The 18,847-nt window shown below is 53.5% G+C and overlaps 1 protein-coding gene across 1 annotated transcript in view; it reads left to right on the top strand.

The window, feature by feature from the left end:
• SYT13 (synaptotagmin 13) overlaps window positions 1–18,619 on the top strand; it is a 37,690-nt gene extending 19,071 nt beyond the window's left edge. The window contains exons 2-6 of the mRNA XM_028516226.2: window positions 4,106–4,331; window positions 7,370–7,504; window positions 9,055–9,356; window positions 12,941–13,070; window positions 14,890–18,619. Coding sequence (XP_028372027.1) covers window positions 4,106–4,331; window positions 7,370–7,504; window positions 9,055–9,356; window positions 12,941–13,070; window positions 14,890–15,194 — 1,098 coding nt within the window. The 3' untranslated portion in view covers window positions 15,195–18,619. The remainder of the gene's footprint in view (window positions 1–4,105; window positions 4,332–7,369; window positions 7,505–9,054; window positions 9,357–12,940; window positions 13,071–14,889) is intronic.
• The last annotated feature ends 228 nt before the right edge of the window (window positions 18,620–18,847 follow it).

The raw sequence follows: 18,847 nt of genomic DNA, 5'->3' as shown, positions 1-18,847 counted from the left end.
TGGAAGGAAAACCTGGACAGAGGGCTGTTCCCACTCAGACTCAGTTCCTAGGAGTTGCTCTTTCCCTGGAGGCTAAATGAGTTTCTCCCCATTAGCTGACAGCTTGACTCACCTTGTATTGGCCAACACAGGAGAGAGAGTCCTGCTTCCCCACAGGGGGACACTTCGGTGGCTCTGGAGTGAGCAGAGGGGCCGTGGAGCCAGCAGGCATCCTGTGAGATATCCGAAGTCACAAAATAAGCAAGGGAAACATTTCATACTAAAATAATCATATAGAGTCAAGTATGGACAGCCACATGAATTTTAAGGTGGAACTGGAAGTTTCAAGAAAGATTCCCAGCGGCTCCCAAAGGCTTCCCGCTCCCTGGAGGAAGCATCCCCGTTTTACAGGGGAAGAGACGGCGGGGGGGGGGGGGGGGGGGGGGGGGCGGGGCACGGTGCGCAGAGAGACTAATGGATCAGACCCAAGGTCACATAAGCAAGCGATTGGACCACAGCCAAGCTATCTTGTTTTAGAGCTTGAACACGGGCGGCTGGGCCATATGTATTTCACACTCCTTTACACATGCTAGTGCGTGCACTTATCAGCATTAGAGCCCAGAGAGACAGGGGTCGCGGGTGTCTCTTCCCTGGCCCACTTCCCCTCTGAGGGGCTTCGCCGTGCTCAGCTGCACCCCCCAGCCGCAGTGGCCTGTGCCTGACATGATGTGGACACTTGATGTCCATCTCTCCCCTCTCCTTCTTTAAAGTTCAAGTATACGGGGCAAAGCCACCTGTCCCCTTTTTGAGCTGAGTCTAGCTCCCCTTCCTGTAACTTCCTGGGTGCTGTGATGCTTGAAGGTGGTTGCCCCAGTGTAAAAACCCAAATCAGTAAGTGATCTTTGGGTGAACAAATTAATCATATCACAAAAGGGCTCGCCCAACATCTCTGGTAAGGTTAAGTGTTTGTTTACAGCTCATTAATTACACAATTAATGTCTTTTTTTCCCAACGTAAGCCTCACAGGGAAAGACAGCATCTGTCTTGTCACTGCTGTGTTCCTAACATTTAGCATTGGCCCTGGCCTGTAGCAACGCTCAACAAATATTTGTTCATTAAATGAAATGTCCCTTCCCCCCACCCCCGATGCCATTTGTCTCAGCCTGGATTACGGGAAGGCTGCTGTGCGTCAAGAAGAGCTACGGAGGGATCCAGGAGTGGGGGGAGGAAGGAAGGCGCATACAGCCACAGGGCATGTTCGCAAGTGGGCCGCCGGTCAGTGTCAAGGGCAACTGCTGGATCCTGAGGTGTCCTCTTCCAAAAGTCCGCTGAAGACAGTTTTGGGAGAGGTAGTGAGGAGGAAGGGAAAAGAGTTATGTGTTTGACTTCTAGCTTGAAGTGGCCAAGTGTCCCTCCTCCCGCCACCTACCAGGGAGTATTAACTCTTTACACACCTGGATGGCCCCGGGGTGGACCCAGAGTGTCCCTGCATGCCTCGTAGTATCTCAGCAGCTGCTGAGAAGCCCCAGGGTGGGGACATGGATGGGACGATGAGGCTGTACCGTCTCGATGCTGGTTGGAGTCCATGCGGAGCTGGCCATGGCTGGGAGGGGAAAGCAGTCCAAGCCCCAGAGACACAGGGCTCAGGGTGAGTCCAAGGAGGCACGTTGGAGGGTCTGAGGCACCAGCTCAGAGCGTTTCTCCCGTCTCTGCACCTGCAGTACTGAGCACAGCTGGACGCTCCCTGATTGCTGATGCCTGGAAACCTTCCTGACCTGCCCTGCATGTATGTTTCCAGGCCGTCTCCCCTGGGCTCGGGGGACACTTAGAGACAGAATCCCCACTTCCAAATCCTGCTGCCACTGCACACTATGTAAGGCTCGAGCACAGGCCCAGCCCCAGGGGCCTGCTCCCCGCTGGCCCCTTCCTCCAGGAGCTCTTTCTGTCCACCTCTGCTCCTTCCCCAGGCTCCCTCCCTCCACTCCCAAACCCTTTTTCTGCTTCCTGGGCACTGAAGTTTAAGCTATTTAAGCTGGAAGCATACATGCATTTGACTTGGTGCTCTGAAATGCGATAAATAAAGTTGCACAAGAGAATGTAATCAGCTGCTGCTCTTGAAGAGGCTCACGTAGCAGTCATCAGACTGCTCTCAGCCTGGTCGAGGGCTATCCATCACCCTCCACTAAAAGCTGTCGTTGATGCACGGGGTCTTGCCAAGGCAGGGCAAGGATAGACAGCTAATGAGGATGCCTTTGGCTGGAGGCAGAGAGGTTTGGGGTTGGGAGAGGGTGGTGCCTGACCCTAGGCAGAATTTCTCTATACTGGGGTCACGATCTCTCACAGTGATTGTTAAAAATGCAGTGCATCCATTTGGGGTGCCCTTGGCTGCAAGTCCCCCAAACCCCAATTCAAACCAGCTTAAACAATAAGAATAATACTGCTCCTGTAACTTGAAGAGTAGAGGTAGGAGAGATTTCTGTTCTGGTTGAGTCATTGGCTTAATGACACTGTCATCAGGGACACAGCTTCCTTCTGTCCCTCCACCCTGCTGTCTACACCCTCAACTTTGTCCTAAGACTGACTCATTTTTGCAGTCAGAAGGTGTGGCCACATGCTTCCTGTCCAGCAGAAGAGAAAAATCTCTTTCCACTGCCGTGGAATGTGAGTCCTTTCATTCCATCTGGGCTGGCTTCCTCAGGACAGGTGCCAACCCCTGGGCCAGAAGCAGTTTGCAGGAGAGTGCCAAGAACTGATAGGATCGGGCCAAAGAGAAGCCCCCACTTGCCCAGGAGCTGGGGCTGGGGTGGAACCCAGAAAACCTGGAGGGAATGCAGAGGGGAGAAGGGATGAGTATTGGCAGGCTCCCAAGAAAAGCCCAGCCTCCCGCTGTGGCTCCGGAGGTTACGAAGGGCACACAGAGCGAGACCCGCCGAGGAGAGAGGCACACGGAGCCAGGTTTTGCCGAGACTTGCGGCAACACAGGGTCAGCCTTGCTGAGAACTGAGCTCGATGAGTATTTCTCCATTAAAAATGCAAAACTGGCCACATTTGACCAAGCTGGGAATTCATCAACAGAGCCCTTCCCTGGAATGACTGAGCTGGGATGAAACCAAACATAAACCCAGAATGGTCCCCTCAACAGTCAGACAGCCTCAGTCCTGGGCCCTGGGAGGGACAGAAAGGGATGACTCTGAGAAGGAGCGCGTGGTCCAGCAGCCTATGACACCCAGGCACTTTTGTGTTGATGAACAGTGGGGAGCAGCAGGGCCCAAGCCCCAGGATGCTGTGATGCCACCAAAAGTCCAACATCCAAGACAAGCAGGGACTCTTGTTTGAGAAGCAGCTGCATGGCAGTGAAAATGACACAAATTACCTGGAGGCTCAATTATCTCCCACTTGCCAGTGGTATGATCTTGAACTTCCTTGAGCCTCCATCTCCTCACTGTGAAATAGTGTAATAAATGTAACTCGGGCTTGGATGCCACTTTGTGGAGGACACGAAGACAGGACGTCAGTCATCACTCTGTGTGTCTCCCTCCGGGGCTCTTGGCTCCGTGTGTCAAGGGCTCGGACTTCCTCCCTGCCCCTCTCTCTACCTTCCGGTTCCCTCCTTCAGGGTCCAGCTCAGGCTCTGGCTCCTCCCTGAAGACCCCTGGCCTTTCTGACTCCTCTGCCTGGCCCCCTGCATGTGCTGTCTGCTCCCCCATTGGTCATTGACACAGACCCCCGAGGCCCGCTTCCGCACGGCGGTCCTGAACTGCCAAATACACCTGCTGCTCACTCTCTCGTTTGTGACTGTCTCCTCAACTCACCTGCCCCTGCAAATGAAGAACTGTCCCACCCCATCCTACCTTTAAGGAGCTCCTTACAATGTGGGAGTGGAACAAACCTTGAAGTCACCTGTCACCCTATGTGACAGCTCAGAGAGGTGAAATGACCTGCTGAAAGTTACTCAGGTGGATTTGGGGGTGACGTTTGGCCTCCCCAGCTCACACCCCTCAGAGCGGAAGGGAACCCCAGCTGCCCCTCTGCCCCCCAGGAAGGGTCGGGTCATCGCTCCTCCCCTCTGTGGGTGGAAACAGGCGGGAGGTCCTCCGGGGGACTAACCAGCGTGGTTTGTTTGCAGTTCAATGTGAAAAAGTCCACGGAGCCCGTCCAGCCCCGAGCCCTCCTCAAGTTCCCAGACATCTACGGACCCAGGCCAGCCGTGACGGCCCCGGAGGTCATCAACTATGCAGACTACACGCTGAGGGGCACAGAGGGGCCGGCTGCGTGCGCCAGCCCCCAGGCCCCGAAGGACAGCCGGCTCAAGAGGCAGGTCACGGAGGAGCTGTTCATCCTTCCTCAGAATGGTAGGGGTCCCCTGCCCCTCACTCCCCCGAGAGTAACACTCGGGGGCTTGTCAGTGTCTGTGTGGACCCTGGGCGTGGCCAGCCCCCACATCTGTGACATTTGACACAGGGCAGGCGGGTGGGCACAGGGTCTCAGGGTTACTGTCTCTTATTTCTGCTACCATATTGCCACGGGTCCCCTGGGGCCCTGGGGACCCAGGGCCCCTGGCTTTTCACTAGGAAATGAGGGGTCTCTTTCAAGTCACGTGTGCAGCTAGTAAGAGGGGATAGAGAGTCATGGTTAAAACCCCAGGTTCAGAGTCATGAGTTCAATTCTCTGCCCTCTGACATACTTGCTGTGTGGCCTTGGTGATGTTGCTCATTTCTTTGGACTTCGGTTTCCTCATCTGTAAAGTGGGTTCATACTATTACCTGCTTGATAAAGTGGTTGTAAAGTGTAAATAAAATAATGCACACAGCCCTGGCTGGTATGGCTCAATGGACTGAGCACCGGCCTGCAAACTGAAAAGTCACTAGTTTGATTCCCAGTCAGGGCACATGCCTGGGTTGTGAGCGTGCAAGAGGCAACTGATTGATGTTTCTCTCCCACGTTGGTTTCCCTCTCTCTCCTCTTCCTTCCCTTCCCCTTCCCCTTTCTCTAAAAGTAAATAAATAAAATCCTTAAATAATCCTTTATAATGCATATAAAGTGCTTTGCTCAGGGCCTGGCACTAGGAGGTCACCAGAATGTATTGTTGTTGTTACCGTTTCTATTCTCCTCATCAGCATCAGCATCGAGAGCGTGGCTCCTTTAAGTGGGCGGTGCTAGGCTGGGCACTGGGCCAGCGGTGCGAAGCAGAGACAGTCCTTACCTTGAAGGAGCATGCGGGCCTTTGTAAGGAGGTGAAAACTGCAGCTGGGAGAATGGATTGTATCATTTGGGATTGTTTCCTGTTGGGGACAGAGGTGGAGACAGGGACAGCAGAAGCAGCATTTGACATGGACCCTGCTCCTGACACATGTCCTGGACTGGGTCCAGCTGTGCCCCATGCTGCCCAGTCACCAAAGGCCCCTCCAGCCTGGGCCAGAACCACAGCGATTAGCCTGGCCTTTCTGCAGGAACAAATTCACACAGTGCCTACGGCATGAATGAATCCTGGCTGGCTCTAGCCTTCAGGTTTGCCAGCCCACATTTTGAATAGATTTAAACTACATCCACTGAGACCTTGTAAAACAATTTGCTTGAGGACCCTTGGGGTGCTAATTATAATCATTTTCATGGTTGTGGCCCATGTGGTTCAGTTGTTTGGAGCACTGTCTCATAACTGAAGGGTTGCAAGTTCGATTCCCAGTCAGGGCACATACCTAGGTTGTGGGTTTGATTCCCATTCTGGGTGCATTTGGGAAGTAACCAATAGATGCTTCTCTCTTGCATTTATGTTTCTCTCTCTCCCTTTCTCTCTCTTTAAAAGCAATGAAAAAAAATGTCCTCGGGCGAGGATTTTTTAAAAATCGTAATCATGAAGGGCCCCTTTTTCTTGGAGCCCCAGGTTCCTTAAGGCTTGGAAGCCAGGACTGGGCCCTCTACAAAGAGAGCAGAAGAGCAAACCAGGCTCTGGAACTTTGGAAAATTCAGAACACGTTAGCTTGCCTTCTCCTTTCCATGCTTCCTCACTCCTCTCTGCATCCATAAGACAATGACAAAGTTCTTTTCCCACAAAATCGACCAAGAGGTGATTGGCTCACAGGCACCAACCAGAGGTGAGGGCGCACAGGAGACAAGAATGCCAGGTGAGCCCAGAGGTGCTGACCGCAGTCCACTCCCACCAGTGACGCTCCGCATCTGCTCCTCTGTAGACTCAGTTTGCTTTTTTTTCCATTTTATTTTGTGCTGGTTTCAGGTGTACAGCTCAAATTCCCGATTCTTAAAGCTGAATCCACTCCTGCCTCTCCAAATGGTGCTGGCTATGGTTTGGCCTTGATTTCGGAGGCTGAGGTGGTCTGACTGCGAGGACTTCTGAGTGCCTGATGAGCCCTTCCTGACGCTGGCCTGGCCGCGGTTGTCCCGTGGTGCCCTTGGAAGCCCCACGGGTCCTTGTGCACATGTATCTCACGTTACACATCACTCACTTCCTGGCCCATCTGTTCCTTGTGTCGATGCACCGGGGATATTTTTCACTTCTTGTAGGAGCCCACGAATGAACCATTTTGGAAATTAAATACTCCTTTATATTTCTGCCCTCTAAAGTAGTTCTGAAAATCAAACTTTTTAAAATTCCCATTTGCTTAAAGTGGAGGCTATGGCAGCTGCTGGATCCTTTAATTCTTATATTATATTTGAATAATGAGAATCTCCCAGATGTTTGGCTGCTGTTCAAGTGAGGGGCAGAGTGAGAAGGAGCTCTGGTTTTGGGAGCTTCTGATTTAGAGATAAGGTCAGGCCATTCATTCAGCAAGTATTGATTGAACGCGCACGAAAAATCGCATCCATTCTCCTTGACCTTGCCCCCGGCATCTCCCGACTCAGTCTTTGGCATGGCTATGCGGCCATGAACTCCTGGGGAGCTGACTGGACTCTGGGAGAGGCGGAGCTGTGCAGATGGGTTGGGGATGGTGTGTCTGAAATGGGGTGACCAGAACCGCACGAGCTATGGCAGTTTTTCTTACTGAAAATTCATGATAGGCCGGGCCTTGGGCTAAGTGCTTTCCCACTTTATGTTATTTAATGCTCGTGTGAACTCTAGGAAGAAAGAGCTGTTGTCGTTCCCACTGTAAAGATAAAGGAACTGAGATCTGAAGAAATGAAGTAACTTGTTCAAGGTCGCATAACTATTCCGTAACAGCTCATGTCTGACACCGAGGCCCGTGTCTTAACCGCTGGGCCGTGATGGGCTCTGGAAGTGCAAGACCCTGGGCTGCAGGAGCTTCCACCGTGATTTTGCACCTGCCCAGGAAGCTTTGGGTTTGGGTCTGTGGCACAGATGGCAGAGATGGGACAGGTGTGACCCAGAAAGCAGGGCCCCAGTGTGGGTGGCAGTGACGGCTTTACCTTCCAACAGGTGTGGTGGAGGACGTCTGTGTCATGGAGACCTGGAACCCAGAGAAGGCTGCCAGCTGGAACCAAGCCCCCAAACTCCACTACTGCCTGGAGTACGACCAGCAGAAAGCGGAACTGTTTGTCACGCGCTTGGAAGGTATGCTCACAGTTGACTCTCAGGGACTTCCGAGTGTCTGTCTCCCCCGCAGGGGCCGCACACGCAGGAGTGATGGGAGCAGCTGAGGGACTGGTGCTGGATTCACACTCTGTGACAAACAGACCCGGAGACGTGTGATGCTCAGACACATAGGGGTTTTCTCTCTCTCTCATCTAACAGTCCGAGTGGAGATTCCTGGTGGGCAGACGTCTTTCCTCCAAATGGTGGGTGATTCAGGGACCAGGCTCCTTCCATCTGTGGCTTCACAGTCTTCTGAGGCCTCCTCATCATCTGTGTCTAGCAGGTGGAGGGAGGGGAAAACTGGGGAGAGGATGCAACCGTTCCTTAAAAACTACTCGCATATGGTATGCATCACTCTTGCTCACATCGCATGGGCTGGAACTCAGTCACATGGTCACTGACTGCAAAGGAGGCTGGGAAATGGGGCCCAGCAGCTGCCCAGCAAAAAAAAGGAAATGGGGCTTTGGTGAACAGCTCGCCTTCTCTGCCACACCTTTGACATTGTACAGGGCTTTGTGCTGCACACAGTGGGCGCTCTTGTTGGTCGGCATGCCTTGAACCAGTTAGTCTTTCCAAAGGGGTCAGGGTGTCCCGGCCTCTCTACCCTGACAATTCACGTTACCGTCAGCAAACAAAGCTAAGACTCTGCAAAGGAATCAGGGCTAACAAGGGCTACTCCATGGCTCCTGGAAGCCATGGGCAGGAAAAATTGGACTTTCATATTTAATTTAATATTTTTAGACAGTGCCTTTTTTTCTATTTTTTAAAAAGGTTTTTTTTTTTAGTATTTTTGTATACTCTTTTATAGTCGGTCTTTGCAATGGTCCCATTTTGCAGATTAGGGAACTGAGGTCTAGCAAGGTCAGGTGACTTGTCTGAGATCACTCTGACTCACAGGTACCAGAGCTGGGACTCACCCCCAGTGCCCTTGGAGCTCTGCGGAGAGTTCCACCTCCTGTTGGGACTCACGGCCTCAGTTCTCCTCTTCCCGGGAACATCGGCCACCATGACTCATGTCAGCATTCAGGACCAGCCCCACAGGCGCCACAGGTGCAAATGTCCACACTGTGGAGCACCGAAATGCCAAGGTGCTGGGTATAAACCAACGTTTATGAGGTAGCGGCCCAGAGAATCACACCACAAGTGGTTGTGGGGCGAATACCTAAAGTACAGAACAAACAGCTTGTGCCAGCAACACAAATAAATGCCCCCAGCAGTGTCTGGGCTCCAGCACATGGGGGAAACCTCAGAGCCCTGAGGTGGAAGGGCTCTGGGAAGCACCAAGTCTTGTCCCCGTGCCCCAAGGAAGCCAGCCCGTGTTGACACTGGCCCCCTCAGATGAGAGATTCATCTCGCTGTCTTTCTGAACAGTGATTCTACAAGGCCAAGGTGGTCAGCCCTGGGGTTTGTCTGCACACCCAAGGTATGACCTTCAAACCGGCTTCTGCAGCTCAAAGCAGGGCCCTGCTTCTCCCCTCCCTGGGCTCCCAAGAAGTTCCCTATCGGTGTTGCTTTGTCCCTGGCTGCAGCTGTGACCAGCGACCATGATGGAGGCTGTGACTGCTATGTGCAAGGCAGCGTGGCCAGCAGGACAGGCTCTGTGGAGGCCCAGACGGCCCTGAAGAAGCGGGAGCTGCACACCTCCTGGGAGGAAGGCCTGGCGCTGCCCCTGGAGGAGGAGGAGCTCCCCACGGCAACCCTGACGCTGACCCTGAGGACCTGCGACCGCTTCTCCCGCCACAGTGTGGCCGGGGAGCTTCGCCTCAGCCTGGACGGGGTGTCTGTGCCTCTGGGGACCGCCCAGTGGGGGGAGCTGAAGACTTCAAGTAAGGTAGGGCTACCTCCGTCCAGGGAAGGTGAAACCTGGCAGTAGAGCATGGGGCAGGCTTTGGAGAGTCTCCTAGTCAGGGGTGTGAGTGTGTGTGTATAAGGAAGGCTGGAGCCTTCCCAGGGTGGAGGGCTATAGCAGACCCACAGCCCAGGATCTGGGATCCCTGGTGGCTAGTTTTGCTCCTAGCTTGCCTTGCGAAGACCTCCCCACTGTGTTAAAAGTGTGTTGGCAGCATTATCCTCATTTACATTCATTTCTACTTCCTGTGTACCTACTGTGTGCCAGGCACGGCCGGGGAGATGAGCACCAGGTGGTGCTGGGACTCCCCATTCACAGACAAGGGGACAGAGCCTTGGAGTAGCTCAGGCGCCCGTGCAGGGTTGCCCATCTGGGTCGTGGCAAGCTCTGCCTTGAGGCCAGGTTGGCCTCGCTGTGAATCGTGTGCCGTCCTCTTGCCACCACGCCCTGGACGTGCCTGACTGCCCCAGGCGCCGGCAGCAGGTGCCTCTCCCACTGGACCCTGCAGGAGCGGGGGTACACTTTCACCCCCCACCTGTATCCCTTTTTGCTATCATCTCTTTCTTGCCTTGTTTTTCTCTTTTCCCATGGCTCAGAAAATTGGTAAACACGAACAGTCGCTCTCAGCTGGAGCTAGGCTGTTCCAAAGCACACGCTCTAGTTAATGTGTGGTCTGGGATTCGTGTGGAAGCGTAGCTGGGGGCCCTGGGAAGGAGAATGCACACTTTGGTTTATTCATCTGGTAAACCAGCTTTCTCCAGAGACGGAGGCGCTCCCCCAGGGCCCTGGGGGCTTTGGCGACAGCCCTAATAGGCTGGACTTCAGCCTATCTAAGAGAAGTCTCAGGCACCAAAGCTGCTTCTATCCTTGCCCCCAAAGAGTAAAAACCCTTCATTCATGCCACACAGACTTCGCCAGCTTCCTGCGGTGCACCTGGCACCATTCCAGGAGCTAAGGACATGGCAGTAGGTGAGACGAAGCCCTGCTTTTATGGCTCAGCCACTCTAACAACGGTCACACACGTTGTAGTTGCCACTGCGGCACAAATGTTTTCTTGCACCCACTTGGACCGCTGGCCTATTTCCCACAAGTGTGAGTGATCTCAGAGGGCAGCCTGGAGTCAGAAGTGGGAGGTGGCACTCAGGTGGCAGGAGAAAGCCCCTGATCTCAGCTGGAGGGTGCTGGCCCGTGTGAACCGGTGGGTGGAGCCTTCATCTCTGCAGACCAGAATGGGTTAATAAAGGTGCCAGCCGTGCCCCAGTTCTCACCGGAAGTGGCATACTCAGCCAGAAGTGGCATGTGCGTCACCAGGCACCATACAGTGACCCATTCCAAGGGCAGCTTGCATGATTCATTGAGGGCTTAAGGAAAAGATGGGGGAGGCAGGAAAAACCAGGGAGAAGATGAGGAAGAAAGAGGGTTACAGACACACTTTGTTTTGTTCAGCTTTGCTTTATTGTGCTCCACGGATACCGCATGTTTTATAAATTGAAGGCAAGACCTTCCACCTGCAAAAGATTGCAACTGGCTTTATTGCAACACTCACTCCATCGTGGTGACCTGGAGTCGAGCCCCCAGCCTCCCCTGTGGCACGCCTGTATTTTTGTCCGCAGGCACTTAAAGCAGCAGAGCCTCGGGGCAGATGCTGTGAAACCCTCTGGCTGCGGTGCAGCCAGCTGGGCCTGTCTGGGACTCTTGTTACCCTCCTCAAAGGTGATGAGCCCTTAACGTGCTAACAGGTCCGGGCTCCTTTCACCTGGTCTGGTGGGGAGGGGAGCACCGAAACCTTCTCACCTTGCGGCTACTGCCCAGGCCAACTGTGAACCTCCAATAAGTGCCCTTGAATCAGGAGGCTGGTGCCCATCCAGCTCTGCTGCCACCCCCTGGGCGCCTGGACAAGCCCCGGGCCTCAGTCCCCTCCCTGAAGGGAGAGTCTGCAGCACACTCCAAGGACATCGAAGAGCACTGGGGTTAGGACTTGGGCTTCGCTGTCACGCCAGACCCCCGTTCAAGGCTCGGTCTGCCGTCTGTGGCTACATGACCTCGGGCAGCGGCGTGCCCTGAGTGAGCATCAGGGCCTTACGCCTCAAACGGGAATGAAGTCAGTGTTGCTCTTCGGGTTGTCACCAAGATTAAATGGGACGTCCTACCCCTCTCTCTCACAAGTGTTTATTGTGTGTCACCGTGTACCGGCCGCTGGGCATGACTTTGTGGAGTTCACAGCCCAGGGTGACAGATAGCACAGTCGCACCCGGCGCGCGGTGCCTGTGTAATCAACGTCAGATGCTCTTACTCACGTCCTTGCTGACGTCCCCGGCCGCTCCCAGATCATTTCGTCATATCACTAGTCACTTACGGCTCACTGGACGTCAGGGTCGTGTTGAAGATGTTTTTCCTGCGTGAAAGGCAGAGGGCTGGCCAGCCCCTCTGTCCCGCCTCACTCCCAGAGCCCAGGCCGGCCGGCCCCCATCCACCTGGCAACAACGTTCCCGCTTCATCCTGAGAGGCAGTGATCGTCCTCCCTTGATAACGGATGGGGATGGAGCAAACGGTTCCCTGGTGCTTGGTGTGTCAGGCACTCTTCTAAGCCATTAAATATTGTCATTTAGCTTCTACCACCCCATTGGCTGATGTTATTATTATTTCCATTTTACGGATGAGGAAGTAGAGGCTTGGGGAAGTTAAGTAACTTGCCCGAGGTCACACAGCCAACAAATGGTAGGATTGGAACTCAGACCCAGCTGGTCTGGTTCTAGACTCCATACTCTTAACACTACCTTTGGCCTGTGACGGACTTCCGCCTTCTGTAGTGGCTCTTTTGGTCACATTTGTCCCTCCATGGATTCATTGAAATTCCCAACAAATTCTTGCAGGAATTTCGGTGCAGACGCTCTGTAAGCCTGCCGACGGGGTAGACGTGCTGGACGCTTCTCAGAGGGCTCCGCACCTCCTGCCGCGCGCAGTCACTGCCTGCGGCCTCTGGCGCGTCACCTAACATCGCGCGCCCGCCTTCTTGTTGACATAGCTGGCCATTCTGTTGACAAGGCCAGGCCCTGCCCAGCGTTAGTACATGACAGTATTGACTCTCTCAGCACTGTAGGGGCCGGAAGGAATGATCTTTTCTGAGTAAGGAACCACAGTTCCCCTCTGCCCCAGGAACCTGAGGGGTGAGAGCAGTGGTTCCTCAGCTGTGCTCCCCGGAACCCTAGTGCTCTGTAAGGATGCCCTAGGGGCTTGGGGCAGGGGCAAGTGAAGGGCGACAGGGGGCCCCTGCCACCTCCTGAGCGGCATCTCTTTGATCTGCTTTATATGTTGCATCTGAACATAGGGAAAATCACATGTGGTGACAAACGAAACCAACTCTTATTGAAATAGGTGCTACATAGAATTCTTTTGCATCCCCTTCCCTCCTGCAAAGGGTGGAGAAGCCAGCGCCAATGGGTAAATGGTATCCAGGATGCCAGCTGGGTACGAGCGGTGTGCCCCTGGCCTTGGCCTTGGCCTCAGGGGCCAGGGCAGAAGCCGCCCTCAGTGAGGCTGTCTCTTCACTCTCCCACCTGTTTCAGGAGCCCTCCGCCGGCACTGGAGAGGTCCTTCTCTCCATTAGCTACCTCCCGGCTGCCAACCGCCTCCTGGTCGTGCTGATCAAGGCCAAGAACCTCCACTCTAGCCAGTCCAAGGAGCTCCTGGGGAAGGGTGAGTGGGGTGTGAGGGGAGTGTGTACAGAGGGAGGGCGCACCTGGAAGACCACGGGGCAGGTGAGCAGGGAGGTGGGACATGAGCACATTTGTGGAGTTGGCCTCAGCTGTGTCCCCCACCCCAAGCTCACAAATTAATTTGTAAAGGGCACACTCTCTTCTTTAAGTTCACATCCATGCACTCCTTGGCCAGGCCCACTACCTACCGGGGACTCCCCACCTTGGAGATCCACCTTGAGAAGAACCGGTCCTACCCCTGGTTGTAGAAGCCAAGGGTCAGGTTGTAACCATGGAGTGGCGTATCTGGGCTGTAGTGGGAGCCTGGCCCTGACCTTGTCACCCAGACCTGGCTGGGCCCACCTTATGGGCAGGTGTGGAGAAGCCCATGTTCCCCTTCTCCTATCTCAGCTAAGCCACCCCCGTGCTCCCCACACCCACCCCAGTCTCTTCTCGCTTCCCAGCCTTTGCCAACCTGCCACCCCCACACCAGCTGAGTGTGGGTGACGGCAGAAGGTGCGTGGGCTCGTGGGCTGAGGAGGCCTGAAGCTTAGCTCGTCTGTGCCCCATATACCCAAATAAACATCCCTTCGCCATTCTGGAAGCCCCGGTTTTCCCTTCCGGATCCCTCAGCCCAGACTCCACGTCGGGGGTTGCCGAGCAGGTCCTCTTGCCAGAGCGAGAAAGCATCCCTGGTTAGCCGTGCGGGACCAGGACCCGGGGCCAAGCGCTCACGGCAGGCTATAAATAAACAGATATTTACAGCAGGAGACAAATAAAGAAGTGTCCCTGTGTTCAGAATCTTTGAGAAAAACCTCATGGGTGAGTGAAATCAGAAGTGCTGGCCTTGCTGCCAGACTCCTGAGCCGAAAGTCAGAGCCCATTGCTCTTCCCTCCTCCGCTCCGGGCGGCCCTCTGCCTCCTGCTCCATGTCAGCAGCTCCGGTCGGGCACGCACAGCCGGAGCTCCATCTCTCACACACCTGCTGAAATAACAAACTGCCCCCGCCTCGGTGGGGGTAATTATAGCAGTAAATGCAGAGAACCAGTTATTCTCACAGTAGCTCTGGGAACTTTGACTAACGAAACGTAATCTGGGTCCTGAGCCCTGTGACGGTGGCCTGTGTCCCTGAGGGGAGGGACAGACGGATTTCTGGACGGGGCGGGGGGCTCACAGCTCTCTCGGTGCCGCCGTCCCCATGGGGGCCGAGGCAGCCTGCCCTCACCCTCCACGGGAAGTCCGAGTCCTCAAGTAACACGTACAGAAGAGCAGAGGAGAAGAACTCATCCAGCCAGCAGGTGACCTACGAGCCTAATAATAGACAAAACTGCTTGGATGGAGGACCAAGGGCAGGAAGACTTTGGATGGCTTAGTTTCTCTGGACTGATTTGTGATCCAGCTGCAGGGCGTCTGAGCCACTGTCCTGGGCCTGGCTTGATGTGGGACATATGGGCACTTAGCCTAATGGCAAAGGGCACCCCCTGGCTGTCCCCTAGCATGACACGATCATGGGCCACCCAATGACCAGCCTTAATGCCATTGTCTGTTTTCCATACTATTCATTCCATTAGGCAGGAACTTTTGCTGTATTCCCGTGTCTAGACCAGTATCTGCTATACAGTGGGCATTTAATAATTGTTGAATTAGTACCTGACCCATGGCAGGGGTGGGGCACACAGAGAAGGCGTCTCAGTGCAGATCCCGAGCCAGAGACCCTTTCTCTCCATCCCTAAGAGAGAGCATTGCCCTGGGCCTCGCCACAACCCAGAAGTTCACTCTTGACCCTTCTCTCCATTTCTTTCCCCTCTATCCCTCCCCAGATGTCTCTGTCAAGGTGACCTTAAAGCACCAAGCTCGGAAGCTGAAGAAGAAGCAGACGAAACGAGCTAAGCACAAGATCAATCCCGTGTGGAATGAGATGATCATGTTCGAGCTGCCTGATGACCTACTGCAGGCCTCCAGCGTGGAGCTGGAGGTGCTGGGCCAGGAGGAGGAGGGGCCGAGCTGTGTGCTGGGCTGCTGCAGCCTGGGCTTGCATGCCTCGGGCTCCGAGCGCAGCCACTGGGAAGAGATGCTCAAAAACCCACGCCGACAGATTGCCATGTGGCACCAGCTGCACCTGTAGTCGGCTTCCTGGGCCACCTCCCTTCTTGGGCACAGCCCTGTCCCTTTGGTCTCAGCTGTCCTCTGTGACCTTCTCTTTGTGCCACATCCTCATTCTGACACCCAGAAGACAGATGCCTCTGCAAAGGCCAGGACACCAATCCTCGCTCATCACACTCCCGTTTCTAAAACATGAGCAAGACACGGCAGGGCAGGGCAGGGCAGGGCAGCGTGTGGACATTTGGGTCACACTGAGGAATGCTCTTTGCTCCTCTGTGACACTGAAGAGACACTTACCAAATACAGCCCTTGTGCAGGTGTTGCGGCCGGGCGTGGGGAGAGGTCAGTCCAGGCGCAGAGAAAGCTGAATTTGAGGAGTAATGGGTGCAAAGAATGTGGCTTTTTAAAAATGAGCATTTCAAAAATGATAAAGCAAATGAAAGTGTTCTGGATCAACTCGTAGAATTAGAGCGTGTCGGGGCGGGGTGAAATCTCGGGCTGCGTGAAGTCGGGCTCCCACCGTGCCCAGGCAGCAGCGACCCAGCAGTCCTCGGGCCTTAGAGTGTGGAGACCTCACCAGCAGATCCCCGGGCCTGCCTGCAGACGTTCCTGATCAGACCCCGGGAGCCTGGCTTCCGAACAAGCACATCCAGTTTGGATGCAGAGGTTGGAGCGCTGCACCGGGAGAAACCCCTTTTACGACATTGCAGACGGGTTTCCACAGCCCTTGTTGGGCCCCGACACCCTGGGGCAGCCAGTTCCAGGTCTGGACATCTCAGCCATCAGCGTGAAATTTGGAAGCCTCTGTGTTTTTTACATTTAATGATCTTAATTCTTAATATTTTCATTTGTGCTTTTCAGATCGTGCTCTTGGATTGAATTTGTACTTTTTATTGAAAACTTTCTTGTTTTACCTCAAAATCAGTGTATATTATATTCCGGGGGGGAACTTTCTTGACCACATGCAGGTGGGGTCCCCCCATTAGTCACTGGGCGCTTGTTGTCACATCCACCAGCATCACCATGGTGACCCTCTGAGACAGACCCATCCCTTCCAGCAGTCCAGCCACGTTGGGAAGCATGTAGCTGGGGAGGGGCACATGTTTATTCAGTCTGTTATGTCTGGCTCTGTGGCGGTGGAGAGAGAAGGTAACTGTAAGTAGGAAACAAAGACTTTCACAAATGTGCCTCCCACTTCCGTTTCCAGGGCCTGTCCCTATAAAATCAGGAAACAGCCAGCAGCGAGGCCTCAGATCCCTCCCTTATGATCCCAGATAGCTGTCCACATGGGTAACCAAGTTATGAGCCTAGTGGAGTGGGTGTAACGTCTGCCCCTGAGCCGGACTCCTGGGTTCTCTTGTCGGCCCCCCGACGAGCAGGACTGATGACGTGGCGGCTCTGTCTGTGCGACCCACGTGGCAAATGAAAGAGTACTCAACAGCTGTGGGCGGTCGCTGGCTAGAACCAAACCCTGAGGCTACCGGCAGATCGTCTTTAAGCTTGAAGCTGGCGGCTCACCATGCCCGGCAAGGGCAGAACCGTCCCACGCATTTCCAGAGCCATGAATTCTGCATTTGGGCTCCCTAATACCAACGTCCAAACCCTGGACCTTCTGATGTCACCCAAGTCCTGATCTAGAAGAGAATTCCTAGGCAGGATGGATAAGGGCGATCCCTCGACCCTCAGCAAGGCAAGTCCTGTTTGGCCTCTCCCTGAGAGTCTGAGCAGGGGCCTCGTCACCCTTAGTTATCATGTTTCCTTTCTCTGCAGAAGTAGAAAAGCATGAGAAGCAACTTCTACCCTACACCCCCTCCAAAGAAACACAGGAAGTATCTAACCCCTCTTTAATGGGGAAATCTTACAGATCATCGGAAACCTTGATCGCTAAGGTTGACCACCGCCTGCCAAGTTTTGTTTAGGCAAAAAAAAAAAATTTGTTAGTGATTTCTTGTATCATGTTTTTGAGACACCCTCCCCATCACTCTGCTCTCCCTTTTTTGGTTGGCGTGGCTAAAAGAGAACAAAATACTCCCTGTGTAAGCTGTACTCTCTTCTTGGTAACATCAGCTACTCCAATCTGGAAAAATTTGGATTCTAGGCTTAAAATCAGGAAACACGGTTCCACTTCCTTGTGAATCTAAGCAAAGGAAGCAAAGTTTGAGGCGGGTTGGGTAGGGCCTCTGATCCCAGAAACATCAACTCCACCCTCGGTCATTCCACCGTGAGGCGTTCAGTTCTTTGGATCTCAGAGGTTTCGTTTTCCAGAGTCAATAAATTAAAGGTTGCCCCTAATAAGAGTCCAATGCCGCCGCAGAACATCATAGGTGTCAGCTGTCACCTCTCTTGGCAGGCATAAAGAGAAACATGATCGGTGTTACAGGGGTGTTTGTCTGGTGTGTTCACTGGTGTGCTCTGAGCACCGAGAATGCAGCTGGTGCGTGGGCCCTCAGTGAAATTTATTGAATGAATTAACGAATAAAGTGTGGACGGGGGAGTAGACAGCAAAGGACACTGTGAGTGGCACAAAAACCAGAGTCCTAGCTGACTTCTCACGGGTAAAGGCACCAGAAATCTCAGTTGGCCTGGAAATTCATGACATTGGGTATCATCGTTCACCCGATGACAATTTGTAGCTCGAGGAAATGTCATCGATGATCAAAGAGAATATTGTTGCTGTGCTTTGTCACCCAGACTTTGTCTTGGTGAATTCTATATTACCCAGAGACATCAGACTGACAAATCAAAAACCTTCGGTAATCTTTGCATCGGTTTACCTTGTACAAGAAACAGTGGCAATTTGCAGAGTAATTGGCTGGGCACGAGTGCACCTGATCTTTTTGGAAGGAGCACCGGGCACTTTTCCAGGGAGTATTTTCCAAGATGGGCATGAGGCGGAGGTGACAATAAAGTGAGAAGCCATCACAGACTGGGCTGTCGCCCACAAGGCCATCGGTTCTTTCCTAGGTTCGGTGACGGGGACAGAGAATTGGGCATCCACTTGCATTAATCTGTGGGTCTACTTCGTACGTCAAATCAATATCTATTTGTCGAGTGCCTATTGATCAAGACCTTGCATGTGTCTGTCCATTTCAATTTGAGGAATGACTCTTGGCGTGGGTCAAGGGACAAATCACCCCAAATGGCGCCATGTAGAGAGCAAGGTGGAGGAACAGTTCTTCAAGGGCAATTCCTTTTCGACGTTCAGAGTCCTGGGTGGCAGGTGGCTGGAACCTAAGCCACACTGAGGTGAGGACCACCCAGAGAGCGATGCAGCCCCTGTGACTTGTTTCTGCCGCCCGTGTGTCCTGTTGTCGATGCTACGTGTGTGTTTGTTTGCGATTATGAACCGAAGCACAAAAAGAAGCATGAGACGTGGTAGTCATATGTCTGGTGTCACACTTTGGAGCAAAAACCCTTTCAGTGGTAAATAAATAATTTCCAACTGGGTTAGCGGCCTGGTGGTTTCTTCTTTTCGCTGCACACCTTAGACATATAAAATGCAGACACAACAGTTTGATAAACACTGATGAACCACTGCCAAGTTTTATAAAACTTGACAAATACCATTGAAGTTCCTCTAGCCCGTTACTGAGGAGACGGCCATCCCGATTTTGAGATTTCTCGCCCCAAGCATTTCTTTATCCATTTACTGCATGTATATGTAAACCCTGGGCA

This window comes from Phyllostomus discolor, chromosome 6 (genome assembly GCF_004126475.2).
Source record: "Phyllostomus discolor isolate MPI-MPIP mPhyDis1 chromosome 6, mPhyDis1.pri.v3, whole genome shotgun sequence".
Lineage (NCBI taxonomy): Eukaryota > Metazoa > Chordata > Mammalia > Chiroptera > Phyllostomidae > Phyllostomus > Phyllostomus discolor.
The sequence above is the reverse complement of the archived record's forward strand: the minus strand, read 5'-3'. Positions and strand labels throughout refer to the sequence as shown.